This window comes from Osmerus eperlanus, chromosome 3 (genome assembly GCF_963692335.1).
Source record: "Osmerus eperlanus chromosome 3, fOsmEpe2.1, whole genome shotgun sequence".
NCBI classification, from domain to species: Eukaryota; Metazoa; Chordata; class Actinopteri; order Osmeriformes; family Osmeridae; genus Osmerus; species Osmerus eperlanus.
The window spans coordinates 12,491,829-12,515,457 of record NC_085020.1 but is presented as its reverse complement, the minus strand read 5'-3'; the positions used below and the strand labels follow the sequence as shown (position 1 = coordinate 12,515,457).

The window sequence follows — 23,629 nt, the reverse complement described above, 5'->3', positions numbered from 1 at the left end:
GCACACCCAATAATAAATAAATATATATGTGAGAGAACAAAGGTTGTGCTCTCGCCGAAGGCTTGAGCACACCCAATTACTCCAGACTTCTAAAAGTGCAGTAATAAGTCATTCATAAAGCTGTTTAACCCTTGTGTTATCTTCGGGTCATTCTGACCCATCAGTCATTGTGACCCACTGTCGTATTGCGACAAATTTACCTCATACAAAAACAAAGTGAAGCATTTTCTTTTAACTGTCGGGCTGTCTCAGACCCCCCACATTGCAATGGTTAAAATAAAATTATTTTTATTTGTTTTTGTATTGGGTGAAATTGGGTAAACACAACGATGGTTCGTTGTGAACCTTTGGGTCATGTGACCCAAAGGCAGCACGAGGGTTAAGTGACGATGTGGCCAACGCTGGGTGTTGACATCAATGATTCCAGCAGGGGGCACTATTCACTATATTATATTTCAGCAGGTATAATGGATAGTGGTACTGAATAAAACATTTTACATAGCTGACTATTGTAAATACAAGTTTTTTCTCAGAGTGTGTCTCAAGTTGATGTGGTACATTGCACCAGGACTTTTTCTGTTGTGGTCGAATATCATTCCGTTGATCTCCGTGTGAACATCCACCAGGTGTGTCCTCCTGCGGAAACACAGTAAAAAAAACAGTACATTACAATCCAATACAATCAAATACAATACATTACAATACAGTTTTGTCATCTGTGTAGTGCTTCATCCTTGTAGAGTGTGTTAATGTTGGTGCTCTTAAATTTACTATAAAGCACTTTGGTTAACAAAGTTATTGCTGTATAAATGAATGGGATTAATGATTAATAAATTGATTCACTGACTGAACAGAAGAATGTGGAAGAATGTGTTGTTTCTGTTGGACTGATACCTCCTCTGTGCTGTCACCAGGCTCTGGCTCAGGGCCTGCAGGTACACCGAGTGGTGGGCCGTCTCCTCCAGCTGCCTCTCTTCTGTCCAGCAGTTGCCCCAGAAGACATCAGCCCCCGCGGGCACAGTCTCGACACCGAGCGTGAGGGATGACAGCCCGTCTGTCTCCAGGTCCTCGTCTCTGTGAACGGCCCTGGAGAGACGCTGGGTCTCGGGGACCCGGTAGCTCTGGATGAAGAAGAGTTTGGGCTTCCCGGTCAGTCTGGGGCAGGTGTCTGAGGTGAAGAGGTTCCGAACTGAGTCCAAGCGGACACCAACGCTGTGGGAGTCGGTCGCCAGGAGGTCGGTGGCCGTACCCCGGCTGATGATGCAGACAACCAGCGCGTCTGCTTCCTGGATCTCCCTCTGTTTGGACACACCCCTAAGCACTGACAGCATTTCCTCAACGCTCAGCCACTTATGCAGGATCACCTTGAAATGGAGCTGGATAAATGTTTCTTCCAACATGCCTGGAGTGGAGTGGAGAAGAAAAAGGACCAAACCATTTTTTATAAAGTTCTTTTTCAGGTAAATAAATGAAATACATGTACAAACAATACTTGTGGAGGTACAGCATGTGACCACTAACCTCCATCACTGCCAACACAGTCTATGATGACACATACACCTGGGCCATCTGTTCGTAGTCTGTAATCCTCCACTGGGCTCTGCACAACAAGCAAACAGCCTCATATAACACCACTCTGGACAAAGCGGAAATTACAAACTGTAAGGAAACTGCGCATGAAGCACAATCTTGTGTGTATTACAGGATCTAGTCACCTGACAGTATGACCTTCTGGTTTCAGGCTCTGCCACGTAAACCTTATGTGGAACTGAAATCCAAAATGAAATGTAATCCAAATGTTTTTTTACTGAAAGCAAAAGTTAATTTATGAGTAGGTGTAAATTAACTTACCACTTTGATGTAAGGAATGTCTCTGTTTTAATGAGAATGCAGCAATGGCCTACAGGGAATGGCAAAGCGCCGAGGAGCAGAAAAAACTATTATATGAAATACCAACATATGAAAAAAGACTAGTTCTGTTACTCTTGAGAGGGGGATTTCAGAGATTTCTTACGCTATGGGAATATTCCAATTGGTGAAGAGAAAAGAGGGAAAGTGAAAGTTACTCACAGCAGTCCTATCTGTCCTCGGTTCAACCCTTTGATGTAGGCAAACTGATGGCGGATGTGATGTTCCGACTATGAAAAGTGACCAAAGGGAGATTTTCTATATAGTTGATTTTTCATTTACACTTCTTTGCTTAGGTGACAACAAGAAAAACAACTTGACGCCTTAGTTGGTAGCTGGCAACAAGATTAACTTTGCAGACCGAATTCATATTCAGTCATCAGGAACACTTTTATCCAAAGCCACCATCCAAACAGATACTATAGTTTAGGGCATTTCTATATCTTCACAGTTTACCAAAAGAGTAAGGAGCACAAAAAAGTATCCAGAGAATTTGCACTCTCACCTGAACTTTGGTACTGATTGACTTTCTTGGCCAGATCAACTCTGCCAACATTTCTTAGACATTGCTCAATCATGTCCACACTGTCTGATGACACTTTGTCCAACTTTTCTAATTCCACAACAACATCAAGGAAGTTCTGTAACATAAGAGTCATAAAATAATCACTGATTAACTAAGAAGAATTACATTGAGAGATTGAGAGCAGAGTATTTCCCCAAAAGTTCACAAGCGCCATTCATAAACATCCCCCACCTTCAGAGTGAAACAATCAGTCATGACAAAAGCATACTGAGCATGCCAGGAATGAGAGTAAATAAAGTATTCTGGCATGTCTCATGTAATGCAAAGTAATTTTTTCTAGAGCTCTTGGAATGCTAAGCTTCTACTTTTTACCTTAATTTTATCCCTCCTGTCTCTAGGTAGTGTGTGACTGAGCAGGAATAGTACAGCCTGCAAGTCTTCTGACCCCATGTCCTCACTCAAATCATCCATCAAATATCTGGGATACAGGGAGAGAGAGACAGAGAAAGAGAGAGAAAAACGTTTAAAATAGAAAGAGAATGACTCCTAAAGAGAACCATGACAAATATTGTGCCCTGCATCTGCTTGAGGTTACAAGTAAAGATCTCTAACCTGTACTCTGACACACCTTTGTGGTGGCCTAGAATTCTCTCCACGTCCTGCTTATTGACCAGGAACACCTTCCTTAGCAGGTCAAAACGCCCCAGTCTGAACATGAGCTCCACCAGATACAGATGATTCACATCACCCTGGCTCAATCGGGCCCTCAACATTTCTCTCACATCCGGCCCGCTGCTGACGGAACCCGGGCTTCCACACAGGTACTCCAGCCTCCTGCATTCGCTGGAACTGAGCTCCTCCGCTATGCGGTTGATGGTCTGAAGTAGCTGTCCTTCCCCCATAGAGATTATATCGTACATCACTGAAAGAGGAGACCACACTTTTTTTTACCGAATGTTAACAGAGAGTTTTGAATAGCAGGCCCAATTTTATTGGAATTTATAATTAGTAAAAAATAGGTCCCTTTAGTGTAGCTACAGCCTATGTGGTCGTTGAAAGGATTACCAATTGTAGCCATTTAATTTAATCAAATCAAAATAGCCTACTTATTCAGTTATTAATGTTGAATAGACTGTTTCGGCCGTTATGGTGGTGTGTTCCATGGTAAAACTATACCACTAGGCTACTTTTTGGACTTCGAAGAGTTGAGCACAGAAATAATTAGGCTAGGTTACACATTAGACTGAGGCATGTGTAATATGACTAAATCAACCAACCCTCAACTGAAGAATAATTATATTATAGCTTGAGCAACAGATGGTTTCTAACAACACCGATCTTGACAAAGGCTAAGACTTGGCAACGGTAAGCATTTTACGCACAAACGTAACCTACTATCATCGAAAGAATAGGCTAAAAATGTTGCCTTAATACAAATGTATTAGCCTACCTTGTAAGTCAGAGTCCAGATGAATAGATTGCCGGTCTAAAGCCGATTAATTAAATATCCAGTACGTGACGCATTTCCCCAAACTAGAGGAAATACGGAAAAGAAACCTAAAAAATCTCCGATGGGGAAACACCTTTGCGAAAAAGAAAACAAAACTGCCACAATCAACGGTTTAGCCTAAAAACTCATGCTTGTATCGGAAAATATATATAGCAACGTGAATAAATTAGTAGCACGACCTCTCCATGTTGCAGAAAGGTCATATTAGTTTCAAACCAAATGAAACTAAAATGATCGCCATAGCACATAGGCTTAAGGATCCTTGTCGAGCAGGATGACTGAAACCTAACCAGCAGAACATCCAGGCAGGAATACCCCTTGACAGCGTTAGATCATTTTATTGAAAAATGTTTTAACGAAATTGGCATTAACCCTATTTATTTTGTGCATTATCTAGATATAGAGCTTTTTATGGCTACAAACCAATATTCAGCTGCTTTTAAAGGGCCTAGCGAACATAAAGTAAAATATAAAGTAGCCAATAGTTTCAGTATAGATCAGTGAGTTTTGTTAGGTTACATAAATGAATGTGTTTTCTGATGTCAAAACTGACAGCCCATTGCAAATGTACATCACGGGCACGATGCACTATCTATAATTCAAGGAATCTGTATTTGTGCGTTTCACTGACATCTTAATCACCGACTGCATCACGGACACTGTGCACTAGTGTAGACAATTAGCCAAGAGTCATATGCCTACAATATGCTCCTCCCTGCATACTTTTTTCTTATCATGTCCACCTCATCTTGTTTTAGCCGCTCAGCTTTCACTCCTACTGTGCAATGGCACTTTTAGATCCAATTCCACCGCATAGAAGCGAGATCAGCAATGTTCTCTGATGATGGGTGTTTCAAATCTTAACGTTAAAATAAGTCATCTGATTCCATTCAGTTTAAAGATTTGCGTGTTTGTGACTGACTCGTATGGAAAGCCCGATCTTAAACTAAATTGTATTCCAGTTAAGCGCACTATTTGCATTCCCAAATCTACATTATATTTAGTCTTTAAATGTGACTGAATAGGCTGATATTTAGGGTTGAATTGTGGCCATTTGCATTTTCTAGAAGCGTCGTGACTCACACTCGTGACTCGCTGAAGATTCATTTGGACGCTGAGAATGATTCTCAAGATTCAACCAGAATGATATGTGAATCACACATCACTCGCCTGATCAGTCGGAGGATACCCTTTCGATTAGAGTAAGCACAACACTCATGTAGACAACTAAAATAATCGCGTTGATTGGATTTACATTTTACTGACCGACCGATGTTAATGTATGACATAGTAACAGTCAATATTCCTGCTGCTGTACCGGGTAAGTAGCTACTCACCAGTCGCCATCTAATAAGGCTATGCAACTCGTCGCAGTCCTCGCGACGTGGAACAAGAATCCACACACATCAATGCTAGCTAGTTTAGCACAGGGTAACCTGACCATGGCTAGCTTATCTTCCCTATGCTAGTGTTGACTCCTAAACTGACGGTTAACTATAGCTTGCTTTGTGTTTTAGTGGATCGCCGCTTATGGGCCGGTGATGCTCTTGATATTGAATGGCAAAGAAAAACCGCTACTGCGGTCTTTCTTTTTGGTCCTCAACCAGATGCAACGTTACGTGAGCAGCAGTACTAGCTAGCTAACCAAAATGATTTTGCTTCGGTCCTAAGCAGGTTAGTACAAGCCTTTCTGTGTAACGTGTCAGTTCTTGCTCGGAGCTTTGGGACTGTTGCGACTCAAGTAGTCTGCTAGCAAGACGTTTAGCTTGCAAGCTAAATGTCACAGCTAGTCTGCCACATAGCAAGCATACATATACTTGAGATTTAGTGATGATGATTAGATCTAAATCCATTTAAGAACAAAAGTATAATATGGGATTGGGATATAACCAGATTCTTATTCAAGTTTGTTTGGGTGAGCTGAATGGCATTTGTTTTTAGGCCTAGTGAATTAATAAAGTAACCAACATTGTTGGTCAGTAATAAGACAACAAAACCGTGCGTAATGTGTGGTAAGCTACAATGGTAGCACTCGTGTCGAGGTAGTACATGCGCTAACTTAGTGGTAGCACAGCTCAGTGTCGTGTCCCATTCGTCGTCAGTCACCAAATGCCTCACAATATGGGCAACGATGTGGAACTAAGGAGCGAGATAATTCACCGCCATCGGTTAAACATTTCTCCTTCTCCACCTCCTCTAACTAATCCACCATGTGTTTAAGGAGTGATCTCGAACAGCAGGAGTGTCTTCCGGGCATATGCCCGGTTAATTTAGTTTCTTTAGAGTTCAACTAGTTATTTGAAATGGCTGGTGATATTGGTTCCGTGCTACGGAACGAAATAGAAACGAGGCTAGAGCAGCGTTTGAGACTGGCACCGACTGGTTAGCCATTATTACCCTTGATGTCTAACAAAATACGTACTCGGGCATGAGGGCACTCTTTCACTGTGGTCAATTGACTTCGTTTGTTTCATTCTCATGTTTAAGGAGGTAAATATTGTTATTCAGACATTACAATTACTCATAGCAATCGAACCTGTCCCGAATGTGTTTACATATTCTTAGGATCTTATGTTGATAAGACAATTGACTGTGTTATGTGTTCAGAAAAGGCTATTGACCAACAATATTTTAAATCTATTTTATAGAAGTGACCCTAAGCATCACAATTGGATTGACAGAGTGAAAAGTCTGAAATATATAACACTGCCATAATACGTTGTCACACATTTACTCTAGGAACCTCTGCTTATTGGCTATAACAGTAATGGCTAAAGCTCCCTCTTGGCAGTCCTAAACCAACATGGGCTCTGAAGGTCCTCATCTCCCCCCCCCCCCCCACACACACACACACAGAGGGACACAGACACACACCCAAGGTTACACTGATGCACACATGCACTCCCTGACATACATACACAGGGACACACATGCCTGCCTGGGGGATCAAAGCTGTAATTAGCCCATCATGGATTAGCAATGAGGGACTATCCACAGTGCCCAGTGAAACACAAGCAGAGATGTCTCTCTCTGCCCAACTCCTCTATACCCAAACAAAGTGCAGGGCCCTGCAACCCTTCAGGCCGTTAAAGAAGGTATATTTAGGTGTGTTGTATATACACAATTTTAACGTTTAGATAAAATGTGTGATGTCATTATTTTTGTGACATCATGCAGTTCCTGCACTGTGAACCAGTAGTGGTAGTAGTCGGTGAGTTAAATGCACAGAAGTGGAGACAGCGAAGCGGACTTCGTCCACAGACTGCCATCCTCCGTATTCAGCTTGCACCAGCTGGGCATGTGTGTCGCGTGCTGAGAGAACACTGGTGCTGCTGACTCACTGGGCCAGGCATGACGCCTGTCTGTCAGCTTCTTCTCTGCTGTGTACAGCATCACTCCCCTGCGTGGCCAGGCTCACCTCCCACAGGATCCAATAAAGGATTCATATGCTCACACAGGGCAGCTTTGAAGATCTAGACCTATGGTACATGTTGCTTTTAATCAAGCTTCTGTCTTATCCGTCTTCAGTGTTTGAAAATGTTCTTTATGGCAGCAACACCCTGAATGGCTGTGGATGTGGCCATTTAAATCAATCTCACATTCTTTTAAATGGACTTTGAGACCCTCACTGGAGGGTGGCCGTGGTTGTGCTAGGCTCCTACGGTGATCATGTGGCCAAAGTCAATAATGCATTTTGTCTTAGTGCTGCAGTCAGTTAACCTTTAATTCAACTCTCCTCCCATCCTCTGGGTTTGGTTCTCTGGGGTCAACTGGGAAGTGGACTGGCCGTTTGTTAGACTATATGAACACACTCCCTGACCTCCACTAAGACATCTGCAGACCCTCACCTCTGTTCATCCACCTCAGATGTCTGAGGGGCAGAGGACTCATGGAGGTTAATACTTTTCATACTCTTTTATTAGTTTCTATCTTCTCCCCTCTTTTATTGGTTTTTCTCTTGCTTAAGGGTATAATAAATTGTATGTCTCTTTTATTGCTTTTGCATTGGGCTTCAATGTATTATGGAGTCATACATCTCTCAGTATAAATAATGTATATATCCTACTATGTATTTAGCTTGTCTCTGTATGTGGGGGTTACCCTTGTGTCATAGACCTCCCAGGATAAATAATAGATCAATTGTATTGGGTGTAAGATGGGTCCAGGCTCTTGGACTGGCGTTGTGAGTCCCTGGGGTGTTGACACCGGAGGGGGACATCTCTGTGTGAGGTGGTCATCCATGAATTAGCTTCCCTAACTCATCTACACCAGCTGGTCCCTTGACACCTACACCTAATGTTAGAGTACAGCGTCCCAAGGGATCACGTGTTTAGAAACACCCTTCTGCGATGCCGAGTCCCAAGAGAGGGATAGAAAACGACCTTGGAGGATAATGGACTCCAGTGGGCATAGCCGGGTTGATTTGAGAGAGATTCAGACAAGTCCGTCCAGGGCTCAACATTAACATTTTTTGGCACTGGCCCCACCGGGCCAGTGGGTTTGAAACTTACTGGCCCCAAGACAATTTTTACTGGCCCCCCCTCCAAAAGTTGTAATTTATCATTGTTACAACAAAACAAAAGACTTCTAAGTTGTGTTATTCTGTTAACATGTTTAACCATTTATTAAACACATCCTGGATATAAAAAGAACAAAAATGAAATCACATTTCTAGTGATAAAAAATAAAAAGGTAATAGTCAGCAAAACAATTGACTTTTAACCTCAAACATGACGTGCTCTCTTCCCCGCTGACAGCCATCTCTGCACAACTCTGTCAGGCTGAAACTGAAACCTCTGGTCTCTCAATGCCAATATATAAAAGCGTCCATAGCATTTCATCAGTATGATACTAAATACCCAAGTCGACACCATTCTTCTGCTGCAGTTCAATAGCCTGGGGGAACGAGGTGAACGGCTGGCCCGTCTTAATTACGTGATATGCCGTTGTTATAAGTCGTGCAATAACACAATGGGCATCTACATTTTAATTCCTGACCAGCATGGTCAACGGCCTGGAAGATGGATTGTCAACCATCCGCTTAGCTGTCACGCAAACCAGGTGCTGTCTGCTAGCATGGCTGGTCAGGGATTGTTTTCGAAAATTGTCGGTGCCTGTGTAAAAAGATCCACTTTTGTCTGCTTTAGACGGGAACATACGACAGACGACACAGTGCATCTTCGTTCCATAAATAAAAATGCTTCCGTTTAAGCTCGTAGCTCTACTTTGCTGCCATTGTCACTTTATTGTCTCGCGCCAGTTGTTAAAAATGTATGGAGATCAGAGAATTACAATTTGACAACCACTCGTCACTCACTACTCAACTCTTGATTTGCCAACTGTGCGCCCCACAAGCTGAAGTTATTTATGCATTTAGCAAAACATATGAAGGATGTTAACTTTTACAATGCAAATTTTTTTTTTCAATCAATAATTTGTAGTGGCCCGATCGGGCCAGTGAGTTGCTAGTTTAACTGTCCCGACGTTACTTTTTACTGGCCCCGGGCCATCGGGCCATCGTTATTGTCGAGCCCTGCCGTCCAAAGGGGCTGTCCAAACTGTGTCTGTGCTAATCTGGGTAATCTCATGCCACACAGCAATTTCCTGACCCAAGAAAGCAGACTCTGAATTGACCTTGTTCTCAAGCCATGTTTTCTGGGTACTACTTCTTGCTGTGATTGAACAAAGTGAAGTTCAGCTCTACAGTTGTTCGGTTGTGCCCACGATTCTGCCTCTTCCTTCTCCCTGCTCCCCCTTGTCCTCCCCCCTTCTTTAACCTCCCTCGTTCCTCTCTTCTCCCTCCTCCTCAAGATACTTTCTCCCCTTGGGTTTGACCATCTGCAAATCTCAACCCGTTTAGGGTGGTGGGGGGGCGGGCCAGGACAAGCTATGAGGAGTCGTCCGGATAGGGATGGGATGTCTGCCCTCCCAAGAGAAGGACCAAAGAATTGTTCCTTGTTACAGTTGGCAATACGTTGGGGTGACAGATCCTTGGTGTGTGTGTCCCCTTCCCCAAGACTAAGTCTTTGCTCATGCAGCAGGGTCGTGCGACCAACGTCACGTGTCACATGACCGGCTGCAGCCCCAAGCAGGAAGAGGAAGTGACACATCCTGCCCTGGCTGAAGCACAAAGGATTTTGGTCTTAAAGGCCTTGCATAGCCTGACTGATGGGGGGGGGGGGGGGTTTGTGTGGACTTTTGAATGTGTGCGTGTGATTTTGAGCACATGTGTGTGTTTATGAGCGTGTGTGTGTGTGTGAGAGTGTGTGTTCCTTGATTCTCAACAAAGCATTGTTCTTCTCTTGTTGTTGTTAACCTGAACATGGAGTGAGATTCGTGAGCTGAGATGTTTTGTAAAGATACGCCTCCATCCTACCGGGCTCCCCGATTGTTGTCAAACTGTGCAGCTTTGCTCTAGTTGTGAGTGCCAGTCACGACTCTTGAGTTGAACAGCTGCCAAACTCTGCTAGATTCTGTGGCAGCTCTTGAATTATTGCCCATCATTAGCTGTTGTGATATGGCAGAGAAGACGGCCAGCGTTGCCTTGACTCATGGTTCTGGGGACAGGTTGCCTGCAGATAGCCTGGGCTGTTGATAAGATATTCTGTTTAGCGTTGACGTGTTAGCCAGTGACATGCTACCCTATCACGATTACATTCTAGTTTGATTGTTTTGTTAGCCTAGCTTGGGGATGCTCAAGCCTCTTTTGCCTAGTCTCTCTGCTGCAGTGTGAAGGATCAGGCCAAATCAGCCTAGGCTGTATCTCCAGTCTCTGATTCAGCTTGATTTGATGGTTGTTGTTGTTGTTGGAACGTTTTCATTCTCCTGGGTGTTATGATTCTCTGTGCTCCCCAGATTAACTGGCACCGTTTCCCTGCTGCTCAGCAGTTTAGCAGTCTCCCTGGCAGCATTAGCAGTGGTGTAGTAATGCATTCCCAGCCCTTCTCCTCTTTTTCCTGTTCCCTTTCATCCTGCTCCCCATTCTCCTCTACCCTCCCTCATCTTTCTCCCATTTCTCCTCCTTTTCTTTCACCTCTACCTCTTCTTATTCGTCTCCCTCCTCCCCTTGCTCCTCCTCCTGTTCCTCCTCCTCCACCTCTCCTCGTTGGTGGTCTGCAGGAGGACAGCGTGCAGCTCAAGCTGGCTTTTTGTCTAAAGAGAGCTCGACGGCCTCATGCAGCAGAGCAGTGTTTTATTGCAGCTCAGTCACCTGACATGCACACACGCACACACACCGTCAGCTGTCCGGCCAGGTGGGGAGAACAGCCTCCTTCTCCTGTTCTTATTCTGATAGGCTAGCTCTGATTGGCTGGCTCTGAGAAGCAGGCTCTGGTAGGCTGGTTTTGAACAGTTGGTTCTGATTGGTTGCTTCTGGGAGCCTGGTTCTGATCGGCTGGTTCTGGGAGGCTGGTTCTGGTAGGTAGGTAGGATGCCATGCTCCTGGCATCATGGTAGCACAAGATGCTGTCCTCTTCCCAGCCTCCTTTCCTTGTGAAGTGGGAGAGCCTAATCACTGTGGCTGATCAGGACTGTGTGTGTTAGTTATTATTAGCCTGCCTAGGAGGAGAGAGGCTCCTTGTGTCCACCTGCACCATGTGCCCCCCTCCCCCGACACACACACACTCCCCCCTGCATAACCCTGTGCGTGTGTGTGTGTGTGTGGCAAGCTAGCGATGAGCACCCCGTCCCAGCCTGTCTGGCCCTGCAGCTGCAGCAGAGCTAATTTTAGCCAAGATGTGTTCGCCTCAATTCTCCTGGCCTGGCGTAGAGGAGGGGGCTGGGGGAGAAAACAGGGCTCTCTCTCTCACCACCCCTCTTCTTTCTCTCTTATCTCTCTCCCTGTCTCTCTCTCACCACACCCCCCTCTTTCCCTTCCTCGCTATCCCTCCCTCTGTTTCTCGCCATCCTTCCACTCTTTGTCTCTCTCCATCTATCTCCCTCCCTCCATCCCTCCTTGTCTCTCTGCTCTGGGGACAGTAACTAAATAGTCCTGTAGTAAGCAGGCTACAGATGACCCGGGCCTGTGTCTGTCACACTGAAACCTAGATGAGCTGCTCAGCCTTGGTACAGCCCCAGTATCGGGTTCCACTAGCCGGCTGAGAGATACCAGCAGAAAATGGCTGAGTCTGAGAGAGACGTGTGTGTGTGAGTGTGCAAGCCTTAACGTGTATGTACTAATTGGGTGTGCTCAAGCCTTCGGCGAGAGCACAACCTTTGTTCTCTCACATATATATTATTATTATTTCTTTTTGCCCCCCTAAAACTCAGTCAATATTTGGCCTACATAGACAACGTAGGTGTCAAAAGTTTCGTCTTGGTAGCGATTGAGTTGCTTCTATTGGAATTTACGTTCCGTTGCATGGTTTAGGCTCAAGTTAAGTTTTTGTGGCGAAAAGTGAAGCTAACGGTGGCTAATTTGCTAGCCACAGTCACTGACGTTACTAACATCATTACGTCACTAACGTCACGAAAACATGCGTGACTACCTTTGGCAGAACATTCGTTTCGCATCTGTTAACTTGGGGGATAGCTAGGCTAACTATAGCTTTACTGCAAGGCAGCTGCAGAAACGCCACAAGCACAGAGGCCAGGGTGATAACTATTTACTCATTTTACTTTGTGATATGACACACAATTGTGATGTGTAATGTACAGTATAAGCTGATATTATTAAGGAAGTACATCTACTTTCGGAAACAGTAGTCTACTATTTCACTGAAGTATTAGCATCATGACATTAGCCTGTGTTGCCCGGGCAACACATACTACAGTGGTCTATGATGTAGCGTTATCTGTTTTCAATCGTTAAAATAAACATTCCTCACATATACATTTTCGTTGTAGGATTTATTCTGACATTAGTAAACGATTTGTTGGTGAAATTACCATTACCTGTGGTTTCAAACCAGTGTAGCTCACTGCAACGCTGTAGCTTACGCGAGACACACTACAAAAACATCTACACTACAGTACACAGCTGTTTAGGAAGTCAAACGGCGACAGAACATGTTCGGCACTCCCCTTACTTAAATCAAAAGTCTAACTACTAACCTGAACTTCATTGCCACAGCCTAAACGTTGTCAATCTGTTCATGAAAATAATTAATTTCAGCTTAAACCGTACAACGGAACGTTAAATCCAATTCAACCAACGCAATCGCTACCAAGACGAACACAGCAGTGGTCTAGTACTGTACCGTAGTAGTACAATTTACTGGGGCAGCTTCTCCACACAGGGCTATATCGCATTTTGCGTTGTTACTGACAATGATCGCTACCAGTGAGCTTTTTATGAATGAGCGATTTTCCACTAAATAAATGTCAATCTTATTTACGTTTTGGGGGGCATATTTTCAGTTAGCAGATGGTACTGTTTGAATCGCGATTCCATCTTCTACTGCCGGGTAACGTCGTAGAATAATCTTCAAAGGGGGTTCTTTATTAATGAATGAATGCAATGAGTAGGCTAAATGCCTGAAAATATCATGAGAAGGTAAAAACTTAAAATTACGTTTAAGTCATAGAGATTAGGTCAATTTTTACACCGGTCTGCCAAATGTATTCGTTTTGATTCAACGATGAGGCTGCCTCTTGCAGGGGAAATGAGAAGACATCTATTTCATTCTACACTTCACTCGTATTTTGAGTTGTAAATGAGCAGCAAAAAAAAAGATGCTTTTAAATCTATGTAATATTTATACATAATAAGTAGGCCATATGCATTTTTATATAAAATATACAGGAATATCAGTTGTAAAATGGCATTAAAATCCTTGTACAACCGACGCAAGCAAGCACACCCTACAATTTCCCCAGAAATTGTACCCTCTCTAGTTTACAGTGGGTTACTGGTCAGTTAAATGCTGACTGGTTTGGTGTGGTCAGGGCTGGCCAGATTATGGCTGACTGGTTTGGTGTGGTCAGGGCTGGCCAGATTATGGCTGACTGGTTTGGTGTGGTCAGGTATTAGACTAAATCCCTCGATCTCTCTGGAAGGTGTCTGGACTGGAATCTCACAACACTGTAGTGTGCTATGTGTTTATATGAACATGTGATACACTGTGTGTGTGTGTGTGTGTGTGTGTGTGCGAGAGAGAGACAGGACTGCAATCAGATCCTGTCGACCCTGTCCCAGATTGTGTGGTGTGTGTGCTGCTCTGCCTAGGTGGAATGGGGATGTTAACCGAGACTTCAGCTCGTCGTTTCTGGTGTCACTGTTCTCTCTGCTCTGACGTGTGTATTTTATCTGCTGTCTAGTGACAAAGAAAATTGAACTGAGAGAGAGGAACTGAGAGGGAAGGCAAGAAAGAGAATGACAGAGATGGAGGGAGAGAGATGGAGAGACAGACCTACATACAGACAGACGTGGCTTAAAATACAGACAGAGATAGAGAGAGGTGTCTCAACAACGGGCTTGTTGAGGTTTAATAATTCATCGTGTGAGTGAGTCTGACCTTGAGAGCTGCCCTCGCGGTGCTGGTGAAGCCAGGCCCTGTTCATGTGGGGCAGAGGAGACACATCAGGACATGGGACGCTGGGACACTGTCCTACAACAGCTAATGTTTCTCACAATTTGAGTGTGCTTGTGTGGGTGTGTGTTTGTGTTTGTCTACATGTATGGGTGTGGCGAGTTTGCTTGCTTATGTGTGTGATAGTGTGTCTGCATGTTTGTTTGTGTCTGCGGGATAGGTGTGTCTGTGTCTACGGGTGTGTCCGTGTCTTTGTGTGTATAGGTGGTGCGTGTGTGTGGGGGGGGGGGGCAGGTCTGTCTGCCTGACTGGGTGTGTGTGTAGTCCTAGTAACAGAGTGCCTTGAGCAAGGTTCATGTTCCAGTGCTGCTTCTCAGCCCAGCTCCAGACTCCAGAGCCCTATAATACAGAGCTGGATTTAGGGTTAGCGAGGTAACTTTAGGTTTAGCTCTGGATTTTTAGTGTCATGATGGTGGTTCACTTCTTACCAGGATGGATCACCATGGTAACTCATGCTGCACACCTAACCTGCTCTGTAGCAGGTTATGTTCGAGATAACAGATCAACACCAGTGTTTCCCCTACCATTATATTAGGGGGGCGGGGCGCCCCCCTAATATAATGAAAACAAAATGGGTCACCTACGTGATTTGTGCAGATCCGATGAGAAAATATTTGGAAGGGGTGGAGGGGGGTCGTGGCCTTGGCCAACACAGCATTTTACCCATGCTTCGCAACTTTACAACTGGCTCTGGAACCAATCGTCACTCCTACTGCCTAAACCTCACAGCCAATCAGGGGCAAAGTTGGGAGAGGTTTTCTACATTCATCTAGCCTCTTAATTTTGCTCTCAAAGTGCACTAGATTGGTGCGTTTAACTTTAAAATGTAAGAAATGCCCCCGGACCCCCCTAGAGGGTTGGGGGTTCGCTGTATCGTTCTCACCTTTTTTACCCCTGACCTGTTTGCATGCATGAAAATTGCATCACCATTTGTCGAAGATCCTGTGGATTTAATTGGACAGAAAACACTATTGTATTGTATTTCATGAGTGATATTGAGAAAGTCATTAACTTGCACATTCACAGTCAGCAATTTTATCTCAACATTCCTTACTTTTTTGGAAGCAGTGTTGCTTTCCGCTTGAATTATGCTCTTAAACTCTTCATATTTGTTTAAAATGTATGTTTGCTTTTCATGTGTGAAGTACGGTGCTCTAGACTTGTCCATGTTTGTAATTGGTCATATTTTGCAAACACGCCTCTTGTGACCGCAATCATTGCTCTGGGAAACCTGGGTTGAGTTCAGGAGTTGACAACCACTGTTGTGATACTGCTGCGATTGCGGTTGATAGGCTTAGTAAAGCAAGATGGCGAGAATTTATCCTGGGTTGAACTTGCTTCGTAGTTGAGGGCCCAGGTGTGGACACGGCTGCATACACTCACATCAACTCCTCCGTCTGGATAACAGAGTTCCATAACACACCTGGCACCACCTGGAGCCCTCAGGCTGACCTCAGCACTCCATTCTCTCTGGCAATTAGCTGTTCAGAGGTGTGTTTGTGATCCTGTCATTGTGTTTGTGTTATTTGTACATTTCTGTGCATTTTAATTTTACTGTGTAAAGCACTTTGGTCAACCGAAGGTTATTTTAAACTGCTATTAAAATACACTGACTTGACCACACAGGAAGCAGTGACAGAAAAGGCTTGCAGGTTTTCTAGAACTGAAAGTGTGCATTCTGGACTGGTGATGAGGTAGTACATCTTGGTAACCTTCTAGAGTGTGACAGAGGAATAACCTGGTCTACAGGAGCATGGTCACTTGAGCCAATACTTCTACTTGAGCTGTGATATCTGTCTTCAGTGATCCAGGCTTCTGTACAAACAGGTTGCTGTAGTGAAGGTTGCCATACAGACTTGAGGTTGTTTGCTGTTATAGTAAACAAACGTATCAATCCTCTGACTAGCCTCTCATTCATCTCTGTACCTAGCTACTCTGCAGGACAATCAGCTGCTGAGGAATTATTGTTTAAAATAACTTGTAGTGGAAGTGTGTGAGAGAAGAGAGTGTGTGTGAGAGAGAGAGGTCTATCAGGGTAAGGGCTACTTTAGACTGGTATTGGTCATGATTGGTCTCTCGCGGTCTTAATTAGAGCCCGACCGATAAAGGATTTTTAAGGCCGATACCGATACAAATATTTGGTGATTTAAAAATCCGATATTCTGATATCGGCCGATATAAAAAAATATTTTAAAAATCCAGAAATGCGTAACAAAACAAACTGATTTCCCTAACAGTAGTTATTTGTAGTTTACATTTAGTCACTTAAGAAGTTCTTATCCAGAGCAACTAAGTACAGGGACATTCCCCGACGCAAGTAGAGTTAAGTGCCTTAACAAGGACACAACGTCATTTGACATGGCCGGGAATCGAACCAGCAACCTTCTGATTAATAGCCCGATTCCGTAATTGCTCAGCCATCTGACTCCTGTTATTATTTCCTCACTAAAATAATATGTTAATGAAGTTTCTGATAAATTAAATGTATAAAAATACAAACTTAAGATATGAAACTTAAAGTCCTTTGAACAAAAACACAATAATAATAAAAAATTAAAAAATAATCATATTCATTTATCGGCCATTATAAATGCCGAAACCGATAGTTTGGAAAATGCCCGATATCGGCCGATAAAATCGGCCTGCCGATATATCGGTTGGGCTCTAGTCTTAATGGTTATGTAACATCTGCTCTTGGTATCGTCCCAGGTTATTTGACTGCTCATTTAGAAGCAGTGGTTAGCAGGGTGGGGATGTGGTCTGGGCCTGCTCTGCACTTGGACATGGACCTGGACCTAACCTGGACCACACAGGCTCACTGACACTCCTCCAGAGTCAAGGCTGCTGGGTTTGTAAAGAGTCGAGTCTCCTTGCTTTGAAAAGAGTCAAAACTCCTTGGCTTGAAAAGAGACTGAGAGGAGCCGGTCAGTCTGTATGGTGTTGGCACACAGGTGTGTTTATGAAGCAGACAGCAGCTGGTTAGAAGAAGCTGCTGCCTTATTTAGGTGTAAAGATGGTTGAGGTCATTCTATGTGGGTAGTGTGTGTGTGCACACGTGATAGATTTCCTGTTGCTGACTTGATAAATGATCCTCAAGTGTTGATATCTCCTTTTAATCTATTGTGATTGATGATAATAAACTTGAGCGTTTCAGTGGTGTTTACCTACAGGAATTTGTGACTTCATAAAGACATGGTGCATTTAGAGAGAGTGAGGGGGTGTGGGTATTTAACAGTGTGGTGAGATGATAAACAGCCTATTGCCTCTTCTCTGCTCAGCTATATCAGGGTGAAATATCCTGCAATGTAGCCCCCCGCGCCAAGTCTTAGGAGATTTGTTTGTTTATGTGAACAACCCTCAACGTAAACACAGACATCTATCCATGGAGGGGGTACTCAGACAGCACCTTTCATATGATAGATGTGATTAGCCCGCAAGCTGATGGAGCCTTTCAGTCAGTGTGGGTTTGGATTAGCATGCTAGTTATTAGGGGTCGGAATCTTTTGGTACCTCCCGGTTCGATTCGAATCAATTCTTGGGGTCACGATTCGACTAAAAATCAATTCATGAATCTTTTTATAAAAATATCACACACACAAAAAAAAAGTATATTCACATAAATTTGTGAATCGATCTGAATTGCTAGAATACTGAATTTCGATTCAAATGTGAATCGATTTTTCCCCCACCCCTACTAGTTATGGAGCTAGCGCTGCTGTATCAGTCAGCGCCGGTTTGGATTAGCATTTTAGTTATGGAGCTAGCGCTGCTCTTTCAGCCAGTGTGGGTTTGGATTAGCATGCTAGTCATGGAGCTAGCGCTGCTTTATGTTTTGGCAGCAGCAGCATGAGAGGGAGGCTAACAGACAGTGCGTGGGCTGATGGGGCCTGACGCCATGGGAGCGAAGGAGAGATAGGGAGGGAGGCAGGGAAGGAGAAAGAGAAAATCATGCCCTAAGGATGAGGTGTGCTGTTTCACTGCTACTCATTTTGTTAGTTACACTGTCATAGAGATTAGAGACACACACACAATCACACATACACACACACTGTAGGAAAGGCAGACATGTCCAAGTCACAGACTGTACACGGGCAATTCCATGGAAAGGTCACCCTCACCATAGAAAAAAAAAGTTGTGCATACACAAATATAACTTGTTAAAATGTTCACATAGGTCTATATTTTGTTGCCTTCCCCACTCAGATCTAAATTTATAGACAATTGCACTCTTTTACATAATATACAAGTTGTGCACTCATGCAAAACATTTTTTTTAAATGGCCGTTTTGTACCGTTTCAAGAACGGGGTAAATAGACTGCAGTTTTCAATAAAATGTTACCATTTAGCATTTTCTTGATTGACAATGGAATGATAGAGCATTGTGTATGCTCAGCTTGAGTTAAAAGCACAACTCCTTAAATGCATAAGCCTCTTGTTTATGAGTCAGTGAGTTCTATGGCCAAGTCACGTCCGTAACGTTTTGTAGAATAAGTTTATGCCATTCAAACAGTGCCGATGCTACAACATCCAAAGTTTCTGTGCAAAGCTTATTTATACCAATGGTTAGTTTAATCAACAAATCTTGCCCCTTTGTTACTTTTAAAAACTTTAATGATGTGTTATGGACGTGACGTTACGGACGCTACACAATGTTAATTTTCACAATACACTGTTCACAACACAATGTAAATGTTCTCAAATGAAACGGCAAAGCTGACAATCGTGTTTTTCGGCATAATGGCTGTTATAACCCCTTTCACCGACGTGTTTCAGTGAAACGGACATTCCAGTGATGATTATAGTCGCAATCATGGGTAAACCAAACATGATATAAACATATCTTCTCGAGTGACACTGACATTTCGGGCAGCCTAATTATCTTGCCGTAACTGTCTTTGACATAACCTCGATCCCCGCTCTATGTTTATAGTATTTACTTCCTACTAGAGAGGCAACTCGAAAGTGCGCGAGGGACTCGATTGGTTTAGGTGTTTAAGGCGGCGCTCTCTAATTTGCTCGCACTACCTGTCGATCAAGCTGAGGTAGAGTTGACAGCTTCGGTCGAAGATGTCTTAAAGCTGAACGTCTACTACGAAGACCAATGGGTAAAACGGTAAGATATTATTAAAAACAGCACACAATCTGAAAACCATTTGTGAAGTGGAATTGAATACTGTTATATTAATATGTAATATCAAGGACCCTGGCCGGACAGTAACAGCTAGCCTGAAATTAGCATCTGAGACAATTATATTCCTTTCTCAGATAACATGGGTCAAGGCAATTTTATATTACATTACATTATGAGTTAAAGGCCTACTTTTAAAACTTTCTAATTACCCTATGAATCATGGCTATTTAATAGGATTTGCCCTATGAATTATGACTATTCAATAGGATTCATTTTCAGTAGGCATTATCCATAGGGTTCTTACCAGACCATACTGATACACCAAAAATGCTAGGTTACTGCATTGTTTATATTGACTTTGCTGTTTAATTTATAGGTAAAAGTTAAGTCCAATGCTGAGCGTCAAAAAGCTTTCCGGGAAAGGCAAAAAAATGACAAACTACAAAGGAAAAGAGAGGAAAAGAAAGAGAGAGGAAAGGGCCAAATTATGCAAACCGATGAAGAGAAAGAAAGACTGCGGGCTCTTGCAAAATACAGACAGAGAAAAAGGAGACTCCGTCTTAAAAATCAAAGTTGAGCTCTATCAGGATCTCCCGTGTGTGCATACAAGACAAAACAGTCACTTGGGAGAGCAGTCAAACGAGTCCTTGATGCTCTTCCTCAAAGTCCAAACAAAAAAAGGGCAGTGGTACAAAAGATTACTGATGTAATTGGATACAATGTGCACACGGAAAGGAAAAAAACAATATCATTTACCACAGATGACATAAAACAAAAAGTCAGGCAGTTTTATGTGCGTGATGACGTCTCTCGACAAGCGCCTGGGAAGAAAGATGCTGTAACTGTAAAAGAAGATGGAGTTAAGACATACCAAAAGAGGCACTTAACTATGTCTACACACACTCTCATATACAGATATACACACAGTACAGTACGAAGAAAGACCCAAACTACAAACGCACACACACCAAGCAGAGCGACTAAAGCAACTCGACTACAGCCAGCGCATGCTCCTGTCTGTGTTTCAATAGGACACTTTGTGTTCCTCTCAGCCTGGCTCTCCTACAGTCTCTGAACACGAGCGAGCTCTCCAAGGCCTCTGTGGAGTGTGTGGTCTGACCAGCTCATGGTGAGCAGGGGCTTTCTTGTCTTTGAAATGACAGACGTCGACAGATAGTAGAAATGCTGTGCTCGTGCGTGCTACATTTAGACCTAAATACATTCCCACACTGCAGTTGTCGGGGCTTTGTTTTGCGACGAAGGTATCTTTGCAGTGGTTTGAGTGAGTACACTGGGTAAAGGTAGCAATCTATTGTTGGTGGTGTACCAAAACAATGTTTCAGTGCTCTGTTCCAGGACACATTGTGTCCTAATGATTGAAGTGGGGTAAACAGGAAAGCTTGTCTCTCTCACCCCCCCCCCCCTCTCTCTGTCTCTTTCTTTCTCTGGGTCTGTCTTTCTCCATGTCTGTCTACCACAGATTCTCATGATACAGTTAGACCCAGCAGTACTGAACACCTGATTGTTGGTTGAGCTTAATGAGCTGAACCCTCTCACACACGTTTAGTCAACAGCTGTGGTGTGTGATTCTGCAGTGGGAGACAGTGTGAGGAGAAGTGAGTCGGGGTGAAGTTCTACTCTGCAGTCATGGCTGGCTGGCTTCAATCACACAGTTGCTAATTTACCAGAACTAAAAGAGGAACTCCGGTTGTTTTATCTCCTGTCTGTTGTTCCTGCCACTTGCCTGCTGTCACGGTTGCTATTGATGATGGCTGTGTGAACACAGAGGGGTGACGTGCCAGAGATCCCCGTCACATGATCACACTGCCACCTATACTGTACTGGACAGTCTAGAAAGAGGAGAATAACACAGACCACAGGCCTGGCCCTGAGACACTGGTCACGACAAACACGGCTCAGGTTTAGTTTTGTCTTTGACTTTGTGTTCTTTTTTTTTTCTTTTTTTTTTACCGCAGCGTCAAACTTTTGTTTCCAGGGCAACGCTTGCAGGCCGAAATTCGAGTCACTTCCAGTGTGAGGCAGCCTTCTTTTCCCTCCTCATGGTTCCCCGCTGGTTCCAATCCTAGACGGGTGGCTGGAGGACAGGTGACTAAGACCTGGCGTCTGATGACCAGGCCTCACCCAGCAGAGAGAGAGCGAGAGAGAGAGCGAGAGAGAGAGCGACACCAGATGGCTGGAGCCAGATTGGCTCCAGCCATCTGGCTCTTATGTTGGTTGGATGTGAAGTGGTCCTCAATGCTCAGAGGAAGGTCATGAAGGCTGTGTGACCACAACGCTGGTGTCTTCAAAAATAGTTAGAGAAGGATGCTAGTGAAGTACTGTACAGGATGAAGTATATCATAATACATGACTTTCAGACACACTCACACATATATCAAGTCACACATATATCATGTTTTCATGTTATACGTATAGTGTAACTTGAAAAATGCAATTCAAGTACCATGACATACCTATAGGGTTTTACTTTGTAGGCTAGTTAAGTTTCCTGCATTGGTTGTGGTTATTAGCTGTTGCGTACTGCTATCATCAGCTCTCAGTGAGGTCGTTGCACCCTGATGAGTAACATAGCATGAGTCCTATTCATCTCCTAATGGAAAATAGCTGCTTCAAAGCTCTCGGTACAGGCCCTGTGGAAGGGGCTAGGACTTGAGCTCCAGACCGCATGGTAATCTCTGCTTACGCTGGCATGCTAATACAAGAGTCCTTCAGCTAAACTGTGCGTGCGAGTATGTGCTTGCGTGCACGTGTGTGTTTGTGTGTGTAGCCTATATGTTTGAAACTCTCAGAATGGACCTCTTGTTTTGTGGCCCTGTGATGTAGAAAGAGCCACTTATGGATCCTAGCTGAGGGTATTTCATCTAAGAGTAACAGTGGGTGTGTGCTCACTATATCGAGTTCTTAAAGGCCAACAGAACATGCAACTCTGGAGCACACAAGCTGTAAACATGGAATACATTCTTGTGTACAGTATATATAATGAACACGCCCCACCCCCCTCATAAACCAACACGTCTTTGTCTTTTGCACGGTGACATTGATTGACTGATTGGTTAATTAATCATGGTTTGATTGGTTGATTGATGACTGGTGTTTTGTTTTGTGCAGGTGACCCTCAGCGACTGACCGATGTGTGACAACACAGACACCCGGCTTCTTCTCCCACTGGAGATCTGAGACAGGGTGACAGAGAGAGAGAGGTGAGCTCTGAGGGAGGGAGGGGATCAGAGAGAGGTGAGTTCTGAGGAGTGAGTGAGGGCAAGGATTGACAATAGCAGTAAAACACTAGCAACATTTCCAGACCCTGTGTGTTGGGTACAACACCTTTCCACCCTGGACAACATACAGACAGTTACCAAGACCATCATAAAACTGTCCCCCTCACTTTGGTCTGCATGGGAACAGATTCCCTGGAGAGTTTCTTGGGAGTTAGACTGTGTGACTGAGGCCAGGGAAAAGGAAGAAGTCAGCGTTTCAGAAAGAGCTGAACACAGCTTCTCGGAGCAGTGCTTCTCTCTCACAGCAGCCTTCCTGAAGTCTGAAGGATGTGGGAATGGCCCGGAAGAAAGATATGAATGATTCAGATATTCATCTCACTGTAGAGAGGACTTGCCGTTCTTTCGCTCGCTCTCTCTTCCTCTGTCATTCGCTCTCCATCTACCTGTCACATCGTATCCATCTTCTGTATTCCATCTATTTATCTATTGTATTCAGTCTGTAAAATATTTTATCTTGTTTTGCTCTTCTAATTTTGTTCTGTAACATCCTATCAGCCTGATGCAGAGTGGGACCAGGGTTTCATGCTGGATTAGTTCAGCATGGGTAACCTTTAAACACTGTTAAACACCTCTGAACACTTCTGAATCCTGCATGCTGTGGGTACAGCAGATGCCCAGGCCTGGGGGGTTTAGAGAGAGCGTAGGGGGAGGTGGGGGGGCTTAAAGGGAGTATGAGGAGTAAGAGTGAAGGGACACTGGAAGATGCGTAAGAACTGCGTATGTAT

General features: G+C 43.9%; 2 protein-coding genes across 8 annotated transcripts in view; one reads left to right on the top strand and one right to left on the bottom strand.

Moving 5' to 3' along the window:
* Positions 1-384: 384 nt before the first annotated feature.
* On the bottom strand, positions 385-4,907 carry LOC134017572 (CASP8 and FADD-like apoptosis regulator). 2 transcript variants are annotated; one of them, XM_062457335.1, is made up of 10 exons: positions 4,587-4,907; positions 3,047-3,356; positions 2,807-2,912; positions 2,414-2,549; positions 2,071-2,138; positions 1,852-1,900; positions 1,716-1,768; positions 1,522-1,600; positions 895-1,402; positions 385-636 (listed from the first exon to the last, which is right to left on the bottom strand). In XM_062457335.1, exons 2-10 carry the CDS (start codon positions 3,352-3,354, stop codon positions 507-509), a joined length of 1,437 nt encoding a protein of 478 aa, XP_062313319.1. In that variant the 5' UTR covers positions 3,355-3,356; positions 4,587-4,907; the 3' UTR covers positions 385-506. The 2 variants fall into 2 exon arrangements, with proteins under 2 accessions (XP_062313319.1, XP_062313318.1); XM_062457334.1 differs by lacking the exon at positions 4,587-4,907 and adding an exon at positions 3,885-4,235.
* LOC134017569 (hyccin 2-like) overlaps positions 3,608-23,629 on the top strand; it is a 41,676-nt gene continuing 21,654 nt past the window's right edge. The window contains exons 1-3 of one of the 6 annotated variants that reach the window (XM_062457326.1): positions 3,609-3,799; positions 5,012-5,146; positions 22,735-22,826. The gene's annotated coding sequence lies outside the window, so the exon portion shown is untranslated. Of the gene's footprint in view, positions 3,800-5,011; positions 5,266-5,367; positions 5,619-22,734; positions 22,827-23,629 lie in introns of those variants that run through there. The other 5 variants (XM_062457325.1, XM_062457331.1, XM_062457330.1 and 2 more) reach the window with 5 other exon arrangements.

Bases quoted from the DNA above. Each gene is read 5' to 3' on its own strand.
- LOC134017572 (XM_062457335.1), bottom strand. From the start codon at position 3,354: ATGTACGATATAATCTCTATGGGGGAAGGACAGCTACTTCAGACCATC. The intron at 2,139-2,413 runs GTGAGAGTGCAA...CACTTTTCATAG, and splicing joins CAATCAGTACCAAAGTTCAG to TCGGAACATCACATCCGCCA. The intron at 637-894 runs GTATCAGTCCAA...GTGTTTCCGCAG, and splicing joins CTGGTGACAGCACAGAGGAG to GAGGACACACCTGGTGGATG.